The sequence below is a fragment of the Miscanthus floridulus genome, chromosome 8, assembly GCF_019320115.1.
Source record: "Miscanthus floridulus cultivar M001 chromosome 8, ASM1932011v1, whole genome shotgun sequence".
Lineage (NCBI taxonomy): Eukaryota > Viridiplantae > Streptophyta > Magnoliopsida > Poales > Poaceae > Miscanthus > Miscanthus floridulus.
In genome coordinates this window covers 208722619-208744782 of record NC_089587.1, presented here as the reverse complement: position 1 = coordinate 208744782, position 22164 = coordinate 208722619, and the positions used below count along the sequence as shown (strand labels likewise).

General features: G+C 43.9%; 4 protein-coding genes across 5 annotated transcripts; all 4 read right to left on the bottom strand.

Annotated features, from left to right (window-relative positions):
- Positions 1-222: 222 nt before the first annotated feature.
- On the bottom strand, positions 223-5283 carry LOC136474764 (alpha-mannosidase I MNS5-like). Of its 2 annotated transcripts, none has more exons than XM_066472321.1 (15): positions 5040-5283; positions 4142-4184; positions 3996-4061; positions 3840-3901; positions 3587-3686; positions 3312-3494; positions 2668-2750; positions 2435-2562; positions 2098-2218; positions 1925-2006; positions 1766-1851; positions 1503-1603; positions 1002-1143; positions 697-847; positions 223-579 (listed from the first exon to the last, which is right to left on the bottom strand). In XM_066472321.1, the coding sequence occupies exons 1-15, from the start codon at positions 5183-5185 to the stop codon at positions 352-354; spliced, it is 1722 nt and encodes a 573-aa protein (XP_066328418.1). In that variant the 5' UTR covers positions 5186-5283; the 3' UTR covers positions 223-351. The 2 variants fall into 2 exon arrangements, with proteins under 2 accessions (XP_066328418.1, XP_066328415.1); XM_066472318.1 differs by having other exon boundaries at positions 2435-2614; positions 2702-2750; positions 5040-5282.
- Positions 5284-6446: 1163 nt separating this feature from the next.
- LOC136478060 (uncharacterized) lies at positions 6447-8096 on the bottom strand (the record flags this gene model as incomplete). Its single annotated transcript, XM_066476383.1, has 1 exon — positions 6447-8096. A coding segment is annotated over one exon (1464 nt), but the record flags the coding sequence as incomplete, so codon positions are not given.
- Positions 7976-14064, bottom strand: LOC136478059 (chaperone protein dnaJ 16-like). Its single transcript, XM_066476382.1, has 12 exons — positions 13618-14064; positions 13126-13249; positions 12970-13052; positions 12777-12888; positions 12588-12692; positions 12115-12165; positions 10661-10747; positions 10470-10578; positions 10243-10391; positions 10100-10153; positions 9729-10029; positions 7976-9636 (listed from the first exon to the last, which is right to left on the bottom strand). The coding sequence occupies exons 1-11, from the start codon at positions 13776-13778 to the stop codon at positions 9739-9741; spliced, it is 1326 nt and encodes a 441-aa protein (XP_066332479.1). The 5' UTR covers positions 13779-14064; the 3' UTR covers positions 7976-9636; positions 9729-9738.
- A 5831-nt stretch (positions 14065-19895) lies between these two features.
- On the bottom strand, positions 19896-21586 carry LOC136474763 (protein JINGUBANG-like). The gene has a single exon (XM_066472317.1). The coding sequence runs from the start codon at positions 21295-21297 to the stop codon at positions 20002-20004; it is 1296 nt and encodes a 431-aa protein (XP_066328414.1). The 5' UTR covers positions 21298-21586; the 3' UTR covers positions 19896-20001.
- Positions 21587-22164: the final 578 nt, after the last annotated feature.

The window sequence follows — 22164 nt, the reverse complement described above, 5'->3', positions numbered from 1 at the left end:
GTATTTTTGTTCTGTTTGCCAAAAATAAATGTACGCCCGGTACTTGCATCCCAGAGTTTTTGGCTGGGGTAAACATGGTGCTCATTGATTAAGTCATATGGTGAAGGAAGCTGTTGTTACGTATCTTGTTACGTATCATGCAATTCCACTGAATTTACTTCCTTTACGTACACTCTCGAATGCTAAAAATCTGCACCAGAATACAGGCATGTACAAAACGAATTCAGAAAGGCAAATTTGAATGACTGAAATGCGCCATGCTATCCCACTACTCTATTTTACAGTTATAGGCCGAGGCTATTTTAATCCTCCCGTAATGGCAAAACAATATGGCCTCCCGATATTGAGATGCTAATAAATCACCAGCCATAAGCCGCAGTAGCCAGCCATACTGCAGGTCCTCTTCTTGCATGTTATTGCTTCTATACCACAGTCATCATCAGTCCTGCATCTGTGGCTAGCGTGTGCATCTGGTACATGACACGCACTCTCCCATGGGGTGCCAATGCTTTTCCAGAAAATTGTCTCCGGACAAACTTGAGACGATAATGCGCTCACGCGAATTGGTTGGATCTCATCCTGCAGAGGTTCTTGGTGTCATATGCAATGCCAATATTTTCCTAGATCAACTAATCTGAAGACCAATACTCATGAAAGGAGAACTTAAGGGATGGAGCCTGAAAGAAGAAAAGGCACCTTAACAAATGTCCAATTGCTGGGAACATATGCTGCAGGAAATTTCTCATGCCATGTGCTTCTTATTGGAAGGGGGTGCCCCTCTGTTGTAAATATGTAATTTTGATTCCTCAAGAATGAATCATCATACAGAAGAAAAAGATATTTGCACCTGCAAGTTATTAATTAGCATGTTAAGTAACTGAGTTATCGATGTGGGGTTCGTGCCCCACCATTGAGTCAAGAAAAAGAGAGACTTTCTGATGTGCACGAAGTATTTTCCTGCCAACTGCTTCAAACAAACAAGAGGAAGACTGTTAGCTTACGTTTCTGAAAGAAAGAAGCTGTGCTGATGATCTTCAAGTTTCATTGTTGAAACATCTTTGACGCTAGCAAAACCTCCATCCACTTTAGTATAGTAATTAAGTGATCCAACAATAGCTTCACCCACTTCTAGGTACCAAGGATCTATAAGAGAAGTGATTCAGAAATCTGGGAATGGAGAAGAAAAAAGAAAAATTCTACAATAAGAAAATGGCATGATTACAAAGAACAAGTCATATATGATGAGCTCAAGAGGACAGGAAACCTAGATGAACACAAAAAAAGGGCGTACCCAGTGCAGAGAGCTCCCGCACTGTGCGGGGTCTGGGGAAGGGTGTTAGTGGCAAGCCTTACCCTCGCCTGTGCAATGCGAAGAGACCGCGACTCAAACCCGGGACCTTCCGGTCACAGGCGGTAAGACCCTACCGCTTGCACCCGGCCCGCCCTTCGAGAGCTAGATAAAGATAAAACGAATATATTCTTCTGGGGTCTGTTGGGTGCACCTTTAGTAGCTTGATAAAGATAAAATGTTGACTCAGCAAACTCAGGACGCAAGGGATAGTACTTCTCTGTAGGATGCAACATTCCATAGTCCAAAAGATATCTATAAAATATAAAACATACATCAATGCATGTATCTAGATTATGCTTCATCTCTTTTTTTTTTTGAAAGATTATGCTTCATCTCTAACTGAAATAGTTTTGTCTTATTAGACGTGTGTACTTTAGTTTTCCATTAACGAAAACTTGGATGAAAACAGTATACCTTTCAGGTAGCACACCAAATCTTTGCCATATATTGTAAAACTCACGGTGTGATAGATTTGCAGCAGTTACGTCTCCCAGCAGTGTCTGTTCATTATAGTAGAACTAAGCAAACAATAAAAAAGTATCATCCAAAAGTAATCCATGGAGTTCAGCAAACCTGAAGACCTGGCCAAAAGGCCTGAAGGCTAGTTAGCTGCCAGTGTGTTGCTTCTCCAGTCCTCATATCAGCCTCATGATACCTGTAGAGTTAACAATCATTACTATTTCAATACAAGCATACTCCTGAGACTGACAAGGTGGGTGAAATGAAGTGCAGGAAGAATTGTTCACCATGGACCATGTCGGAAGTACTTCTGCACTGCAAGATAAGCTGAATGAAACATATCCCAGTACTCGTCACTTCCGAAAAGAATATATGCTTTAATCAGATACTCATAAAATGAATCAACACCTGCAATCATGTTACTAGAAATCACTATTATGCCTTAAAAGGTATATTTTCCAATTAGACATTTCACGAAGTGACAATAATTATCTGTTTTTAGAAATGAAGATGCTAAAATGTAACAGTGAAGGCAACAGAACAGCATATTCTCTAATAATGCTACAAACACATCACATAAGCACATGATCAATAAATCACATGGGTAAGTATTGATAGTTTTACCAGCACCAATTCCGGATGAATACTCAATCCACTTGCCAGTTAAAACATCTAGTGTTGTGCCTACTAGATTCAGTGAACTTCTCATGCTCCATAACTTGCGGAGAGCACGAAGAGCTGCAGCTTCGTATCTAGAATCACCAGTCAAACGTGACAATACACCCATTTCAAGTATAAGGGAACCTGTAAGCATGTAGATTAGTAAGCAACAACCACAACGGAATATGCATTTATACCTAGAAATGGCGAACCCAAATTTCTTCCACCTACCACACCCTGATGTGCTTGTTTCAGTTGTTTCATTTTCCATCACTCCGTACTGAAAAAGGTTGTTGTATGATCAACAAAAATATTTTAACAAACATAAGGTCAAAAGCTATGCCAATTGACAAGTAATAGTACCAGATTTCTAATACATGTGAACTTTGAGTTTTCCAAATAAAGTAATCATTCAGTGGTTCTTCATTCTACCATAGCATGCTTATATTTGTCACTCTTATCATTTTAGCTGTTAGCAAGCAATGTCCCAGTTGTCCTAAGGTAAACATTGATAGATGTTAACATTGTGCCGAATGAGCATGCTTGTCTTAATAACTATACACAGGTCCTTTCCAAAAATTATTGGAGAAAAAACTTAAGGTTTGTTGAAGTCTGCTTTCAGACAAATGTGGTAACTCTTTGAAGAAGATCCTTTCTCAGTTTGACCTGTTGAATGTACACAGATTTGTACAAACAACAAATGAGGTTATTCAAGTGGCCATACGATTTCAAAGCTTTTGTCTTATTTCACACAGGTTGTAAAGGGAACCTTACGATTGATCGATGCATACAATAATTTAGGCTTTTAAAGTCTGAGAAAAGACAAAGTTGGTATATGAACCTTAAGATTAATCCATGCATATGGCAATCCAGTAGGTGTCTCAAATGCCGGTAGAAAACGATTGCCTAAACTGTCAGCAAGATGTAGTAATCGATCCTGATACAGTCCATGTTTAAACTGGCTGCTGTAGTCTTTTGCAAGAATATGAGCAGAAATAAGCCCCCCAAGAAGTCTTATGTTACACTGAATAGAGAAAAAAAAAGAACAATGAGAAAAGGCTGCTTTGGTTCTTGAAATCCTGTGTGGTAACAGTGAAAATAATCAAATAGCATTACCTCAAAAAGATTAATCCGAGCATCAACATCAAATGTCAGATTTTCTGAAAGCCAGAGAACTCCTCTCTCAAACTCTGTGAGGTTACCTAAGACAACAAGACTGCATGAGCCAAACAGAGAGGCATCACATACCAATCTTATGAATAGAAGTGTACTAAAGAAAAATACAAAAGTTTACATCTTGAACAACAATGGACAATATAAATCTCAAAGCACAAAGAAACTAGAAACATTACAACTTCATAAAGTGTACCTTGATAATGACTCAACTAGTGTCAATGCGGATCCACTATAATCCTGTGGCAAGTGTTCAAGCTAAAAAAAAGGAATAAAGGGTAACATTAAGTTGTGGTACCTTAAGCTTATATAATACAAACTAAAATCCTTAAAGTTGTCAATACTTTAATACATTTAAGTTGCCAAGCTCACTAAGTGAGTCCGTGAAACTTTTAGTAAGAGGCTTCAATTCATCATGCTGAAAAGGTATCAAGAAAGAACATTAGCTCGTGCTAGTCAATGACCAATTGAACAAAAGTAAAGTGGCTGCTGACATACAGGGAATGCATAAGTCATGTAGTTGTCATAGGCATGGTAAAACCTGAAAGGAATGGAAGTATATCAATACCAGAACATATTTAAACATGGCAATGAAGCTAAGGCCTATAAGAGGCCAGGCTTCCTAGATAGGTCTTAACGCATGGCCACCCTGTCACACGCCTTTGTGGGTCATTACTTACAGCACTGGATCTTGATAGCGGCAACAATACAAATGTTAGCACCTTTAAAGTGGCTAGGATATGTTGGATCCTTTCATCAGGCATGTTCGATGCCCTAGAATCTTGACTGACAACACTAAATGTGCCAGCCTATCACATACCATTGTAATAGCATCGATGATCCATGAAGATAGATTTCGCGAGAGGGTATGCAACAGTGCTCTGCCTTGGAAGCATAAAACTGAAGATGTCAAGTTGACCAACTTCTACAGTCTCTTGATCTTTAATAACATCAATTTGGAAGAACTTTAAAGTCAACTCATTTCAGAAGAAGCTAATCATCGAAGAAAGAACAAAAGAACGTCAAATAATAGTGCTACTAGAGGCTAAAGCTCAAAGTGCTGTCAGATTTTGCCAACCACGTTGGCATAGAACTTTTGTTCCGAGGTGTGTCACCCCAATCCTAGGCCAAAGACACGTGAGCTCGAAATGTTAACATTTGACCCAACAAATCGAAATAGATTAGCATTGTACTCGTCAAATGTTAACTTGTAAGGATTCGTTTCACGACTTCAGTTCAGAACTCGTCAAATTAGAAGAGCTAGCCTTTGTGTTTACAGCATCACGTAGACAGCGCTGGATACACCACCCAAGGCGCCCACAACAAGATCCGTCAGAAGAAATATTGCGAACGGCGAAGACGGGAGGGATGAAGCACATGGCAGCTGAGTACTCACATCTCCAGGACCTTGTTCTTCATGTGCAGCCTCCTCGCTCGCCCGTACCCATCGGCACCGACGGCGCCCCCGGTGAGAGCCGCGAGGAGGAGGGCAGCCACGACGAGCCGCGCCGGCGCTGGGAGGCACGGCCCAGGGGATCGCATGGAGGCTTCCCGCAGTGCGGGTAACAAGGGACGATGAAGAAGGCTAGCCGGGCTGGGCTGGTGGGGATCGGGTTCGCCTCAGAAGTTGAGAGTTCAGACGGGTCTGATCGAGAGCGTAGCGGTATTTGCTAGGAAGCCCCCTTATGTTGTCCCTGCAGTGCCACCGATGCCTCTTGTTTTTTATGAGCTTGTAGAAATTGTGAGCCCGGAACACTATGTTAACAGATTAATTCACTGATGTTCAAAAGTACATGATTTACACATGTGTATAGCAAGTCTAGGGAAGGCAACACAAGGAGATGGGAGCGTGCAGGAGAATATTAGGTGGCCACTTGGGTGACAAATTAAGCATGAGAACAAATTTATCTAGGTGATAAATCCAACAATTTTATACCATTATTTCTTTTTATACATATCGCTCGCATCGTTTCTCGACTTAGGTGTGATCCATTGCCCTGTCGTATAGTCTTTATGCATGTTTTTTTCATATGAAACATGCTAATATTAACTGTTATCCTTCTTTTAATGTATCAATCACAAAGCTATGGTCATCGGGCATTACAGCTCGTTAGATCTCCTATCAAGTTTCTTTGTGCACTTCACATTGTTACCATCAATGATCACTTCCTGCTTGCATGCTCTTTTAATAGTAGTGTTGCTTTTGTTTGAGTCTACCGCAATCTGCGCCATATTAACCGGTTTCACCATTTCACACCATCTATTTAAGGTCCTTTCTCTTGCGTATGATTGGTCACCTCTATGTCTACCTCCACCGCTAGGTTCATTTGTTGCCAATGATCTCCCTCTAAACCTAGATAAGAAAACTTCCTTGAAAAGAAAATTACGTGAATCAATTGAACTTCATGTAAGGTTCGTTTTTTATATTCGGTTGTTTTTACTTATTTTTAAGTTATTGTATCTATTTTTTAAAGAACTAACAATTTTATAAAGTTTCATGTAATATTTATGCTGCGCTTAATTTTGCTTTCCCCAAATCATGAAATGAAACCCTGTGTACACATAGCAATGTACGCAAGGCGGCGCGCACTAAAACAATTTGCCGGCTTCAGAACCAGATCATCTATGACGTGCACGCCCACGGGACTAGCCAATCACAAGCGCGCAGACATGCTGCCGTGGCCTGTGTCCTTGTCCACCAAATGTCACAAATTAAAAAATGGTCTGTTTGAAATTCAAAAAAAAAAACGGTCTGTTTCGCAACATTTATTTAGCAAAAAAATCATGAGAAAACAATGTGATAATCTGCGTGAGTTATATACATGATGATGAATAAACTGGCAAGACGATCAAAGGACAAAAAAAAAAACGAATTAATTTATACTAGCAATTAGCAACATTTCAAAGTTCCTTTTTTTTTCCGCAGCACACAGATTAGGAATAAATAACTTGATCGAGCAGGAAACATATCACATTTCCACACAAAATGTTAATACCATCGTGACCGCCGCAGGAGGAGCAGAGAGGTCCTGGAGCAACGCGTCGTCGTCGTGCCACACACAGCTCGGCCGTCGATCGATCGGCAGACAAACACGTGCGCGCGCCGTCGTCGTGCCACGCGCAGCGTTACATCTTGGGCATGGCGCCGCCGCCGAAGGCGCCTGGGATGGCGGGGCCGCTGTTGTAGGCGTCGCAGCGCCGCCTGACCTCGCCGTCGGCGCCGGTCTTGACGCCGAACAAGCTGAGCTTCTCCATGGCGCGGCCGAAGTCGGTGAAGAAGGCGGTGGGGTTGGAGGCGTAGAGCTGCACGAGGGGCTTGGTGCGCGGGTCCGTCCACAGCTCCTCGTCGGTGCTGAGCAGGCCGAGGCCGCGCTCCAGGTTGACGAAGTACATGTTGTCGAACTTGCCGGGCGTCATGATGTCGTTGAAGGCGGCGATGGTGGGGTCCTTGAGGTAGTCCTTGCACACGTCCTGCAGCCCCCTGGCGTAGGACGGGTTCATGCTGGGGTCGAACGGCTCCGGCTTCCCGCCCTGGTTGCGGAAGTTGTAGAGCCGGTCGGCGAACTCCTTGCAGTGGGAGAAGCCCAGCGTGTGGGCGCCCGACAGCGCCACCAGCTCCTGCACCGTGAACCCCTTGGCGCCGAACATCTGGATGAGGCGGTCCATGGTGAAGTTGGAGTGGGGCAGCTCGATGTCGGGCGCCGTGGGCGACGACGACAGCGAGTCCTTGCGCCCCAGCGGGATCGGGTAGCGGGGCCCGCCGGTCATGGTGATCAGCACGCCCGACGCCAGCGCGAGGATGTCGGCGCAGGACACCACCCCGGGGCACTCCAGCTCCAGGGCCAGCTTGGCGCGCACCACGGCGTCGAAGGCGTCCCCGGGGAGGGAGTGGTTGATCTCCGCGTCGTGCTCCGACTTCTGGAACTGGGTGGACGCGATCAGCACCGACGCGTCGCACCCGCTGACGAAGCAGTCGTGGAAGAAGACGCGGAGCACGCCCGCGGCCGTCGTCGGGTTCGCCATCTGCTTCGTCTGCATCACCTCCGCGATGATCCGCTCCGCGCGCGGGCACGACTGGCTGTAGAAGTCCGGCTTCAGAGCGCCCACGGCGCCGCCCGCCGGCGCCGGCAGCTGCGCCGCGGCGCGCGCCGAGAGGGCGGCCACGAGGAGGAGGAGGAGGGACAGGCGCATGATGGCTGGTATCTCGTGCTGGTGCATCGCTGTGCGTATGGATAGCTCTTGGCTGATGGGTTCCCCTCCTAACTTTTGGAAGCGTGGGTGTGCAGGTCCAAGAAATGCGAGGAGCGGCCGTTCTTGGAGGCAATGGAGGGGGGCGAACGGAGGCGAGGGAGTGGCGGGGAGACGTTTGCGGTGGACACAACCGAAGAACAGGAGTTGTAAAGGGTGGAAAACGGTCGCTGTGCTGCTTGTAACGTGTGTCTCTCGTCCTGGGTGGTCGTTACTACATTTAGCAAATACCAAATGCTATCGATTTGTGTTGTGCCTGGGAAGTGGGAAGCCGTACAAATTTGAATCGTCGGATCTTTTTAGCAGGTTTATTAGAAAAGGAAATATAAAAATAGGTGTAATTCCTAGTTTTAAAAACGAGGATCAGAAAATCACACTATTAGGGTGCAAAGACAAGATAACTCTAGTACATGAACGACCCACTAAAAATTTAATACAACTTCTCGCTCATGAGGCCCTCCATAGTGTGTTCGGAGTGATGCCTAAAGAGAAGTGAGAAAATTGAGGCATCACTTCAAACACACTGTAACCAGCGATGCTAATTCGGAGTGGTGCCAGCAAAACTAGGAGCGAAGCAAATAGAGGTACCGGTGCCGAATCTTAAAAAAGATATTTAGTTCTGGTCCGAAACTATTGCTAGTCTTTGTTGCTCCAAACATAAGATTCAGAAGATGGAGTTATTTTATTTCTTGCAGTCCCCACATATACTAATGGCTTTGGTGCCAACTTTTTCAAACATTGCAGCTTCAGAGTCCGATGCCCATTTGATCACCGTGAAACCCATTCATTTTTGGGCATCGATTGCACACAGTGGAGGGCCTTAAGGTAACCCTGAACAAAATCGATCGGAAACATCAGTCTATCAGTTTCACTTAATCTAGCACTGACTTTACCAGGAAATTACGCCTATCACAATTACAGACCAACTATGGACCTGTATCTGTATCTAATGCTAGAAGGGAAAGGAAGCCAACATTCTTTGTTGGACAATTTGTCCGTGGGATGTGCCAAAGCTTGATTTTGTGCGGAACACATGGTCAGAGTTGATTTTGTCTCCAGCACACCATGAAAGCGCGGTTTGGTCTACGGCACAACACACCGGATAAACTAATCATTCTCAACTAGGGGGAGGGGTACAAATTCTCTCACTTCATCATGCGATACCTGAATTTGTGACTAGCCTAGGAGAATACCAAGCTCACACAACCAGGGAGCATACTGGTTCAAATGGCTCTCCTAATATGTAGAGTTGTAACAATGTGTTCATTCGGTGTTTGAAACAGCACGAATCATCAAAACCTTGTTCCTTCATGAAGCACGACGCACAGGTTTCAACCAGCGTCGTACATTGCTAGACTGCCTCATGGAATACAGGATCAGTAGTTTAGATCGGATGGTTCAGAGCCAAGTTGGACAGTAATGTCAACACAGACATCATCAAACAAATTGAACAAATCTGAATTGGATTCTGCCATTCTGGACAGCACACTACTAAGATCCCTATTGTACATTCATCATTAACTGTCCAACTTGAGATAAATACAACAGTATCCGACTAGGGTCCCAAAACTACGTGGTACATTTCTTTACACCATTTCTGAAACTGGCAAGGTTCCTGACTTTTCAGGAAACAAAATGGGTATGAATATGATCACGGGAATCATCGACAAAATGAAATGCTGCATCTTCCTGGACGTCAAATGGGAATTCCTTCCTTTTGCTTGGAGCAGAGATCTAGGGAACACCTAAAAATTAAGAACAGAAGAACAAGTGAATACTGAGAGATAGATCTTCCCAACCCCCACCCACCCACCAAAAAAATACAGTTACATGGTACATTGCAGTTATCAGCAGGGCCTTCTCTTGTCCACTTTCAAATGAATATTGAACCACTTCTTCCTTCGAATCCGATCTTTAGGCTTTTTTTCCTTTTTATTTTTGGGACCCTCGTCATCACTTTTGGATCCCTCCACTGGCTGGCTCTTCGATTTATTTTCCTTCTTTACAGTTTGGTCATCCTCACTTTTGGACCCTTTAGAGGGTGATTTCCCTTTGCTGCTACTGGAACTCCGCTGCAGAGTTGGGTTGTTGGTATAGGATGCATGAATTGCGTTCCTTTCCTTTAGAAGCCCATCAATCTATCATGAAAACATAGAAAGTTCAGACCACAGTGAGAAGCACAAATGCCAGTTTAATGAATGCACATACCGTTTGCATTTCCTGAGCATATCTGCTAGTCATCTCAGTGAACTTTGCCAAAACCTTCCAATTTAGTGATGTGTTTTAGCATTAAATCTTTATGATAGATGGAGAACCTGCATAAATAAAATATGTCAAAGGGAACTGCATACCTTCCGATACTCAGACTCAAATTTAGACAGCTCAGATCGTTTTGCAATTATCTTTGCCTCCACGCTTCGTAGCTTCTCCTTTTGATCAGAGAAGGGTTCAGCACATACAATCTCAATAGTATAGCTCGCACTTTTGAAGAAATTGTCACCTGAAAAGTGATTGATTTTCAGTAAATTGTAATATAGTCACAAATGCCTAGATATGGTACAACAGAAAATGATATTACCATATACAGCAAAATAATGGGTTCCTGCTTTCAGTTCATTTACTTCACAAGGTTGAAAGCCATCCAATCTTTTAAAGAAAGCACTGTCAGGATCCTTCGCAGCAGCAGCCTAGTAGTAATAGGGAGCTTGTAAAAATAAACACACAAAGAAAAACAAAAAGAGCCCAAAAGGCATTAGTTTGTATACTCACTGAATTATTTTGTTCAAATCGATACACAGGAAAGCCTAGAAAGAACATCCCCGCAGAAGTAACTTTTCCAGTTTTTGCACTATCTTCCTGCACTAGGCTAATAGACGTTAGCTGAAATCATGCTCAGACAACATGGTAAGATCACAAAATCCCCTTATGGATACAAGAACATTGTCAAGCAGCATACTTTAATACAAACAAGGCAATAACTTCAGAAATAAGTTAGTAACTATGATGCTCTTTCTAAATGATGCATCTGTTTTATTCTCTTGTGATGCCCAATGTGCATCCATGACATACTATCTGTATAGTTTCTGTGTTCCCTTTACCAAAAATGGCTCAACTGAGTTACTTGGGTTGGTTCCCTAGACATGATATCTGAATCAATACTGCACTAGATTAATTCAAGTGCAGTAGATTGATATGTTTCCTACCCCATCTACACTCCTACAGTCTCCCTAAATACATAGGCAACTGCGTGATCTCTCTCAATAAGAACTGGCTTTAATACCAAGGGGAAGTAACATCCTCTCACAGCATCAAGAATTGATGGGCCAGATATTACTTCCTTTTCCTTTGTGACAGCATCTCACAACAGCTCAGGGTGTGCTCACAATCAGATTCCTTAAGCTAATTACTTAACTGTTCAATATGGAGAGAAGTGGTGTGGTAGCAGCCATTTGCCCATCTCAGTGATCTGATAAATTTATAGTTAAAAGCTTCTAGATGGATTTTCTTCTTAATATAATGAACTGCAGCTCTCCTGCGTTTTCGAGAGAAAAAAAAAGCTTCTAGATGGATAACAGAACATTTAATAATGAAGTCAAGGTACACACAGTTCATCCCCTGGGAGAGTGGGACTGTGGGAGACTATGCAGGATAAAGTGTACGCTTGAGACCCTTGGTAATATTTCTGGACCAATAAAGGCTTCTAGATGGATTGTACATAATGCTAAGGAATATATTCAGATTTATATATACCACAGAAATATTTCCTACAGGTTATCCAATTGAACACTTATCTTGTGAGATTGAGCTAAAAAAAACACAAAATTAACTTATAATGTCAGGATGAGAAATTCCCCAGCCAACGATATTAGTATATTACTGAACTGTCATAAATCATGTTGAGGGGACTTGCTTCAACCACAATACCACATCAGCTATATTTTAGAATAAACAGATGCCAAACACATCTACAGTGATAAACAAAGCATTATTGATACTAACATACTACAGTTATGGCAGTCAGTGCGCTGTAGCTACTTGGCTGTGCCCTCAAGGTTGCCAAATCAACAAGATCTAAACTTGGCACGAAAATATTTGTTTTCACATTTTTGGCGTCATATGCTTGGCAGAATGGCAGGTGATAAGCCAGTAACCAATAGAACTTTGTCTTCTTCTTTTTTCATATGTACTAACAAAAATGATAAGCTGGCTACACACATGCATACCTGTAAAGCAAGGCTTAATCCACCATTGTCCTCAAGCTCAAAATACAACAGCTGAAAAGAGAAGTGTCAACAAACTTGTTTTGCTGCAATTACACAATATATCGAGTGCTTGGTTTATTTAAACGTTCTACGCTGCGACAAGATCAACAACTAAAGAGAATCAGTGATCGTTTATCAAATATCGTAATTTAATAACAATGGAAGTGAAATAATATTTTCCACTAAAAAGGTAGACTTATATTCAGTAAATAAGAACAAAATAGGTTGCTTATGGAACACTACAATTAAAAGAAGACGATGTTTATCAGTTAACTAACATAATCAAGTTACATGGTCAGTTCTGTACAAAAAAAAGGACAACATTTATTAGTGGAATGTGACATTTAGAACTGAAACACAATAACTGATGTAACATAGGAGTTATATGGTCAAACGGTCATAGAAGATGGATGAATAGTAAGTTGGCAACAAACCTTAAATTTACTTTTAGAAGTTGAATGAACTCTACAAACTAAGCCCATTTTGGCTTCTTTATCTGTTATGTCCACAGAATAAAAGTGAGCTGACTGCTTTTCTACCTGCCAACATGTGTATAAATACCAAAGTTTACTCACTGGTAAGAAAAATGAACAGATAAAGAACAAAAAGAAGCATTTGCCAACCTTCCTACATAGAGATTTGCCCAGCTGAAGCTGAGAAATCTCTACTGATCCATTCAATGCCTCCTCTAAAACTGTTGCCGAGACAGTGGTCTTGATTGGTACACCTAGTTTGCTGCACAAATATATTACATTACATAATGAGGCAAATAATATCGAGTAAAGCAGAATAGCAGATATATCATCTTTAAGCTACCTAAACAGAGCAGCAAACACTGTATTTACAGTATTGAGACTTGATAGGTCCAGCTCCAGTTCCTGACTATCTGCTTCAATGGCCTGAACAGTAACAAAAGCATTAGTCACATGAAAAAACAGTCAGCTCAAACTGCTCAACCATGTCATCAATCACCTCAAACCCTGATGCATCATACTGGCGCCTCTTATCTGGATCTGACAGGATGTTATAGGAGAATGTGGCTTCTTGAAACTTCTCTGAGGCAACAGGGTCGTCTGAATTCTTATCTGGATGGTACCTGCAGAACAATTTTTACCAGATATATAAATACTCAAACAGTTGTACTGTCTCCATCAATTTATCAATAAACGAGATAGCTAAACAGTCTAAACTGAGCCTTGTTTTTTCTTTTCTTTGCAAGACAGAGCCTTGTTTTTGGTTCCAATATAATGCATGATTCAGAAGCTACCTAATACTGGTCTTTATGTGGTTCCAAAAGGAGAGGAATTTATTCAAGATAAGCAAACGATATACAGCTACTCCTACTTGGAACAAAATAAGCACAAAATGCGAACTAATCTACAAAAAGAAATTGAACACAGTCCTTCCCTCTGAGCAAAATAAAATAAGAGCACGCGAACCAAGAGCATTGCAGACAATACTTACTTGAGTGCCATGCGGCGAAAGGCGCTCTTGATCACCTGCTCAGTAGCATTACGCCCCACCCCGAGCACCTCGTATGGGTCCCTCCTCTGCGCCGCCGCGCCGGCAGCCGCCGCTGAATCCCCCTTTTCCGCCTTGAACGACCCAAACTTGGGCCCCGCCATGCTCACCGGGCCACCCGACGGAACCAGTTGCCTCCCGCCACAAAAAGTCTAGGAACCCTTCGGATCTTATCAGCGGCGGCGAGGAGCTCGGGTCACGTCCACCCGCCGCAGCCGCGGCGGTGGCGGGGCTGAGCTCCCTGTCAACGGGGAGCGGCAGCCGATAGGGCTTCGCCCTCGGGGAGGCCAGCGGGCGAGCTCGGTCCGGTAGATTCGGAGCTCCTTCTAATTCGGGGTGGCGAGGCGGGGGAGAAAGAGGAGCGAGGAGACCGACGAGATGGGTGGGGGACACGAGGGAGGGAGACGCGAACGAGAGAGACGGACGAATTAAATTAGGTTCCGACAAGCGGGCCCAAAAGACAGTGACGGTGCGGTCCTCCGCTCGAGCAGTACTGTACCCGTGTACCGGGACTGCCGGTTACCGCGTCGCCGTCTTTGCCGCCCCAGAGGTTTAACCGTTAAACTGTACGGAGTACCAGTCAAATGGGTGTGTGATCATTCACTGGTAGGTGGGGTCAAGGGGCATTGAACTCGGCTATCTGGTCATCGAAGTGTGAGAGAATAGTCTTTCAGCCTGTTCGGTTGGCTGGTTCGTGAAGAAGTACTGTTGGTTGATTTGTGTGAGAGAAAAATATTATTCCGTCTGAAAATTTACGATCGTTTACAACAAGCCACAGCCAAACGAACAGGTTGTTTACTGGTGCCTCATGCACCTTTGCACCTGGTCAAAGTAAGTAGATTGTTTAATTTATGTCAAGTCTTTGGTCTTGGTCTTTTGTACGTATTATTGTTTTCCTTGGTAGATATAACAATTTTTTTATAGTTTTATTTAAAAGAAAGAAAGTAAATACATGTATACCTCATATAAACTCGTTTAAATCTTAGGACGTGTTTGGAACTCCGAAACGTTTTGGTTTTTAGTCTAGAACACAAGAATCGATTCCAAACGGTGGACTCGAGAAACGCTCCCATTAGAATCATTCTGAAACATTTATGGGTTTTACATTGCTGGATTCAAACAGCAAAAGACTGATTTGGCAGGAGAATCACTTTTGTTTCTCTATCTACGTCTTTGCTAACAATTATATTTTCTTTAGATGTGCACCAAGTTAATATGGGTTGTATTTAAGTCGCTACTTGCCCACAAAAAAATGAAATTTTAAATATATTTTTTAAGAAATTTATATTTTCTCATGGATCATAAATCTAGTTAACTAGTAAAATGTTTTTATAAAGTGATTCTGATTCATCGTCCTAAACGTTTCTTGAAAAGAATCTAAAATCAAAACACTTCTAGGAGATTATGGATTTCTAAATATAGTACTTCGACTCTTTTTGTCAGGATTAGTGGAATTAGCTTCAAATAATTTATTGCACCATGTACGATGTTTTAACACACTCTCATGTATATATGCACATAGCCACACATTCACCACTCTTGCGATGCACGTACACATATCTTACCCCATTGAGCACTTTTCAAAGAGGCGAGTAGTCACCCGCCAGGCATCAATCCTAACAGCCAGAGGTGACCGAAATCGACGGCCTGATACTACAAGCCCTCCTAAATCTTAAAATTTTAAGCATTTGATTGACATTTCATCTACCACTGAAAAAGAATAGTGTCACTAATCCTGAAATAAATCAAAAAAGAATATGAACACCCCTATCGTGCTGAGTGAAGGACTCGAATCCAAGGACAGGTTCTACTATAATAAATAATCTAACTAAATGAGCTACACTTAGTTCACTATGCCTTTCTTCCCTTCCAAAACAAAACAAGGACCAGTAAAATGGCCCCGTTCGCGTGTCCTTAAACCCGGCTTGATCCGCTTCTTTTTTCATCCGGAACAGTATTTTTCTCTCACAAATTCCTCCAGCATTCCTCCAAACCATCCAAATTCCTCCAGGCCTGTTCGCTTGAAGGAATTCTGGAGGAATTTGTGAGAGAAAAACACGGTTTCGGATGAAAAAAGGAAGCGGATTAAGCCAGATTTAAGGGCACACAAATGGGTCCTTTTCTGTGGAAGGAAAGGGGTAAAAGGCTGAATGTCTGCTCATGCTCAAATGTCTAAAGCAACTGTATCTGAACTGCGCGCTCTACTTCTTTCACTGACACCATGTTCAACGTTACAAACGAACATGACTTACAAAAAGGGCGGTTAACAGTTAAACTCCCAGAGAAGGAAAAGTGGGCGTTCAATTTTCCTAGCAGCCTACAGGTGTCCCAGCTATGCAATAGAAATCCACAATGTGCCCTCAGATAAGGATTAGTTTGGATGAGTTAGAACTAGTTACTAGTTGGATTAAATATTCGATAATACTGGCTCACGGGCGTCCGTCCTGTCCAGATGCGGCTCGTCCTCGTTCACTCATCCGCTCTCTCTAAAAAAAACACGCACGCATAGTTGCGCTGTCCGAAAATCCCCCTAGAGGCGGCCCATCTGTCTACCTGCCTCTCTCCACTTCCTCTCCCTCCCTCCACCTCCACTGCTCCGTTCCGCTCGGCCTCGGCGTGCGGTGCTCGCTGCGGCTTGGTCCGACGGAAGCGGAAAGACAACCTATCGGCCTCGGCGTCGCCGTCGTCGGCGGGCGAGGAGAAGCAGGAGGCCGTGCCCGTCAGGCACTGCAAGGGCGTCAACAACCTTGACAAGGTCGTGCTCCACGAGGTTCGGGGCAGCTCCGCAGAGGTACCCGTCTACCACTCCCGCGAGTCACCGGCCATGTTCTAGCTGTCGGATCCCGACACAGATCCGCGGTGCTTGCCATGGTGCAATTCGAAGCCCGATTTCTCGGCTGCTGCCTCGGCCTTTCCTTCTCCTATGTTGCATATGTATATTTCCAATGTTTCAGAACATTTCAGATGTATGCTGCAGTTGTTTCATCTTGATGTTGTAAAAATAGATCGACAGGATGTTGCACATGTTGCAAGTGTTTCAGAAACATGTTAAGATTTGTCTAAAAAATTAGCCGACCTATTAGCCCTCATGTTTGAATGCACTAGAGCTAATTTGAACTAATTTTTAACTAGCTAGTGATTAGCTCTTGTATCCAGGCCCTAAGCTGAGGATGATATTTTGCAAGCATAATGCAGCACAGATAAATCTGATAAACACACAGCAGGTATGCTTAGCTGCATAGAGGATGCAAGGGCCCACTGCTTGTCTGTAGAATTTGTCAGATTACAACCAAAATTGGCTGAACGGCAGATCACAATCTATCGTGAATCCTACTGATGGCTTGCTTATAAGTCGTATTTTTTCAGTCAATGAACAATATTTTTCTCTCACAGTAAATTAGTCAATAGTACTTTCAGTCATGGTTTATCAGCCAAGCAATCAGGGCAAATGATTGACCATCAGTGTGACCCACAACTAGCCAGATAGCTCTGTTCGGCTGTCATTATAAGCCGATTTTATCAGCCATAATACATTATTTTTCTCTCTCAATAAATCAACTATAATAATCAGCACGAGCGACTTATAGACCGGCCGAACAATCTGCCAATCGCATGCAGGCAAATGGGATAAAACAAACGCTCCAATGAGCTTGCACAGCGCAGTGGTAGCTGGCAATGGCAGCAACAGACGAATCCAACTCCATAGGATTTCAGGCTACTCTGTAGGCCACTGGATATGCATGCACATGGGGATTGGCATGGTGGGTATTTGAGATGGTAAAATCTTCCTGGGTGATATGTTTTTTTTAAAAAATATATCCTGGACGAAAATGCATATCTGCTATGTCTGTGGAAGAACACAACGCAAAGTCTCCAAAACAGAATGCCTCTGCATTTAAACGCGCAAGTATCATCAAGCATCCAGGTATGAGTGACATTTGATGTGAAAAAAAATGATATGCCAGCTTGTAATGTCCTGATAGGCAAAGAGTGTTCTTCCAGGGCCGCACTGTCACCATTAAGTGAATCTCCATTTGTCTCCTGATTGAGACTGAAATGAGCTCACATGCATGCAGAGATTGCAATGTAGTGATATAGCTGGACCATCTGTATGACTGTACTGTAGCATGGCAATTGGCGAGGTAGGGGGGTTGTCAAGACTGCAGCCAGATCTGTATTTTTCCGCAAGCAACAGCCCGCTCGGAAAGAAAATCATGGTGCCAGGAGAGACCCCTGCGGCGTTGGTAGCATACAGTGTGCTCCGTTTGAGGCCAGCCAGCCGGTAGGCCCAGGAAGGCAGGAACCTGTTGCCAGAGTCAGAAGAGTTGGGCCCGGCTTTGGCTGGTGCTTGCGTGAGTCCGAAATGCACATCAAGCACGATCCATGATATGTTTCTCAAAAAAAAAAAAAAAACGATCAATGATATCACCATTAGCTGACCAAGCTTCTTGCAAAATATCCCACCACCATTCAGTCACAATAAGTGACGTCTTGAAGTTGTTTTAAGTTAATTGCAAACTTCGACTACAAAATAGTTTTTTATATATTGAGTTTGAATTTGAGAGTGATACAATTAGATATGTATGGTTTCACAAAAATAATACTACCGTGTTTTCGTTGACAAGGCACAACTTGATATGGGACAGTCTCCAAATTACACTCTGATCAATTATTTATTTTATTTTATATAGTTTTTTTAACTTATGATAATTTGATAGTATATTTGATTACAAATCTAGTCGTAGCAAGTTTGTATTATAATAGTTAAAAAAATATTAGCTAAACTATTGATTGAAGATTTTAAATTTGAATCTTGATATGATGTGCGCCTCATAAAAGAATATGGAGGGAGTACATTCACAGAATCTGGTCAAACCTTCAAAACTACAAACATAAATAAATATTACATCCTATACTTTAGAAACATATAGCTTATGTATGTGTATATATATTTAAAATGCTAGTAAAATATGAACTTTAGACCAGTTGACATCGAAGCTTGAGGCAGCATTGCACATGTAAGCCATCAAGCTTTCATGGCTGCATCACTCGTGTAAGGTGTCGACACTATCGCTAGGCCTATTAGTAACCAGCAATCAGTTTTCAAGTAATATCTTCTTATTGAAAAATATATTGATTAACATATACAATATAAAAAAAAATGTATTACTGGAGTGTGTTTCATGCTAGATTTAATGAAGCTAATTTGATCTGTTGATATTGGTGTATTTTTTTATAAACTTGCTCAAAACTAGAGCAGTTTGACTTACTCCGTCCGTCCAAAAAAATACAACTCTTATTTTTCGAGAAGTCAAACAATTTCACATTTAACCAAATTTATATGAAAAATACTAACATTTATATACTGTACCAAATAAATATTTATTTAATTAGTTATCAAATATATACGTAAGTTATTCGAATACGTTTTGGAATCAGACTATGTACCGTATTTAGACGTTCTATTCTAACTTGTATTGGTGTGTGTCGTGAAATTGGATCACGAATCGGGCAATAAAACAATTAAGGCTCTAATATCTAATTCATTATGGTTGTGAGGTTTTGGGTCACATAGGGGACAATAAATCAGTTATGTCTCTAATTTATTATGTACTGCTACTCTTAGTAAAATCTGCTAAGACTTCTTTGTTTAGAGAGAGGTGGGCAATTCAGGCCCTGTTTAGATCCCACCCAAAATCCAAAAATTTTCAAGATTTCCCGTCACATCAAATCTTACGGCACATGCATGGAGCATTAAATGTAGGTAAAAAGAATAACTAATTGCACAGTTTGCCCGTAATCGGCGAGACGAATCTTTTAAGCCTAAATAGTCCATAATTGGACAATTTTTGTCAAATACAAACGAAAGTGCTACAGTAGCCAAAAGCCAAAAATTTTCGCATCTAAACGGTGCCTCACTTATACTACAACACTCTCCCTCACGTTGAGTGAAATATGAGCGGTCAACAAATATTTTATTTAATTGTGCCTACCGGATTGGAATTCTAAACCTCTAGCTTTGATATCATATTGAATTGCATGCATTGATAGTTCAACTCAAAAGCTTCAGTTGATGGAGAGACGTAGCCACGTGGGCAATTCACTTATATATCTTGTGTTGAAACTAAGTATATAATTGAATTATTCACCTTCCACTGCTAGTTTAAGTTTTTTTTGTTGAGCCAGTATGTGTATGCAACTCAATGTTTTAAAATAGATGTCGTTTTTTCCAATGAACAGGTGTAGCAAATCCCCTAACGCTAATTTCAATGTTTAAACACGCAGCCATTCGGCATCATGATTCATGCTCATGCAGCAGTATACTGTCTACAAGAGAACTGGAAACAATACGCTCCAAATCTTCACCTCGCCGTCCAACGCGCCACTGCAAACAATAGCACAATGGCCGCCGCCGCCACCACCACCACCGGACGATCCTTCCTCTGGGTCGCCCCAACCGCTGAACAAGCCGCTGTCACGTCCGTACACCAAAGTTAGGCTCTTCACAGGCGCGCCGTGGCCTTCCAGGACGGCCAGGCGAGTGTACCCCGTATTCTCCGCCCCCCTCCTCCACACCCTCACCGTCCTGTCCGCGGAGCCGCTGCACACCACGTCCCCGGCCGCCGCCAGGCACAGGATCGCCTGGGAGTGCCCTCTGAGCGTGCCAGTGGCCTCCATGCTCCCGGCGCCGCCGTCAGCCCGCTCCCACACCACCACCGACCGGTCGCACGCGCCGGAGTAGAGCACCTTCCCGTCGGCTCCTAGAGCGAGCGCGTTCACCGCCGACCTGTGGCGCTCCATCGTCTGCACGAGCACGTGCTTGTTCCTCCGCTCCGGGTGGCGCCTCCACGCCTTGATCTTCTTGTCGGCGGAGCCCGTGTACACGTGCCCGTCGGGCGACACGGCCAGCGCGTTGATGGCGTCGTCGTGCGCGGCCGCGATTGACTCCACGCACCGGAACCCCGGAAGCCGCCACACCTTGAGGCTCCGGTCCCACGACGCCGAGTACAGGAGTGCGCCGTCCGGGGACTCCGCGAGCGCGGTGACCGCGTCCACGTGGTGCACCCAGGTGAGCCACCGGTGCCGCCGGACCTGCACGTAGCTCCACGGGAGCAGGAACGTCCGCAGCCGGTCCACGCAGGTTGGCAGGACGGCGCGCCGAACGAGGCGCGGGGTCCCGTCCTTCCTTCCGTCGGTCCGCCACGCCATGATCTTGCCGTCTTGGTGGGAGCTGAGGAGGAGACCGTTGCTGCCCATGGCGAGAAGACACTTCACAGAGCTGTCGCACGCGGCAACGACCGTGGCCCTGCAACCGTCGTCGTCATCCCGTTGCTGTTCCTGCCTTCCGCTCGCGTCGCCCAATGGCCACACCCTGATGCGGCCGTCCGACGAGGCGCTGTACAGCGAGTGGCCGTCGAGGGCGAGAGCCGAGACGTAGGAGGAGTGGTCTCTGAGGGTGGCCACGCACTGGTGGTGGCAAGGGCTGACGTTTAGGTCGCGGGGACCTAACGATGGCAGGGAAGGAAGGCTTGGTTGCGACGAGAGCGACACGGCCTGAGAGAGCATAGCTTCTGCAGGCTCGTGCCGGATTTGGCTTAGCTCTTGCTCACTGGCGGAATTCATGGAACTGATGAAGAATCTAATGAGCCAAAAAGGCAGCGGCTTTGTTTCATTGTAAGCGCAGTAGTGGCTCTGATCTAGAAAGCTGCATAAGTTTCCTTTATTCGCACACCTGCAACTGCAACTTGGACCTGAAGAAGAACATGGCCCGGCGCCGGCGGCCCCATCGCGCGGCACAGCAACCAACTTGCCCCGCTTAAAGGGAGAAGCGACAGACGAGAGTGATCCAGATCGTGACAGCAAAATCTCGCATTGGTAAAGTGTCTGTATCAGATAACTAGAATCTAGCTACCACCGGTCAAAAGTAAAATCATAAGCTTCCTTGATCCTTCCGTGGATAGTTCAGCTGTTCAGTTCAAATTCTAAAGCGGTCTGTGTTCTTTTCCACGCGTTGTCGTCAGAGACAGAATAGCGTCGAAGACTCCAAGTGCCGCGTGCGGGGATCAATGGATAACCGATGTTAACTACCACCAGCATTTGCGTTGCGTTGCCCTACATACCATTTCCGGAGCCCTAGCAGATTCACTTTTTGCCTACTTGCAAGCAACATGCATTAATTCTCTTCTACACAATGGTGATCTTGTAATGATAGCATGGCCCCCATGGCTCCTCCATCTCGTTGCCATCGATCTCTTCCGGCATGGGGGTATGCATACTAGCTCCAAAAAGGAACCTTAGACGAAGATCGATATAGGAGGACTGTCATTCTTCTCTTGCTGTCTTGCACAACTGAAAAAAAAAATGAAAACCTGAAATATGGTAAAGAACAGCGTAGTACCAACGTGGTTTTGGCGATTGCGATATCCACCTGTACACTGCACCCGACTGGAACCACAGCCAGTAGCCAGTAGGCATCATGGAATGAATCAC

Bases quoted from the DNA above. Each gene is read 5' to 3' on its own strand.
- LOC136474763 (XM_066472317.1), bottom strand. From the start codon at position 21,297: ATGAATTCCGCCAGTGAGCAAGAGCTAAGCCAAATCCGGCACGAGCCT.
- LOC136478059 (XM_066476382.1), bottom strand. From the start codon at position 13,778: ATGGCGGGGCCCAAGTTTGGGTCGTTCAAGGCGGAAAAGGGGGATTCA. The intron at 12,889-12,969 runs GTAGCTTAAAGA...ATATTTGTGCAG, and splicing joins GTGTTTGCTGCTCTGTTTAG to CAAACTAGGTGTACCAATCA. The intron at 10,579-10,660 runs GTGAGTATACAA...TATTACTACTAG, and splicing joins GATTTGAACAAAATAATTCA to GCTGCTGCTGCGAAGGATCC.
- LOC136474764 (XM_066472318.1), bottom strand. From the start codon at position 5,185: ATGCGATCCCCTGGGCCGTGCCTCCCAGCGCCGGCGCGGCTCGTCGTG. The intron at 2,615-2,701 runs GTAGGTGGAAGA...ACATGCTTACAG, and splicing joins AACAAGCACATCAGGGTGTG to GTTCCCTTATACTTGAAATG. The intron at 2,007-2,097 runs GTGAACAATTCT...TTAACTCTACAG, and splicing joins TACTTCCGACATGGTCCATG to GTATCATGAGGCTGATATGA.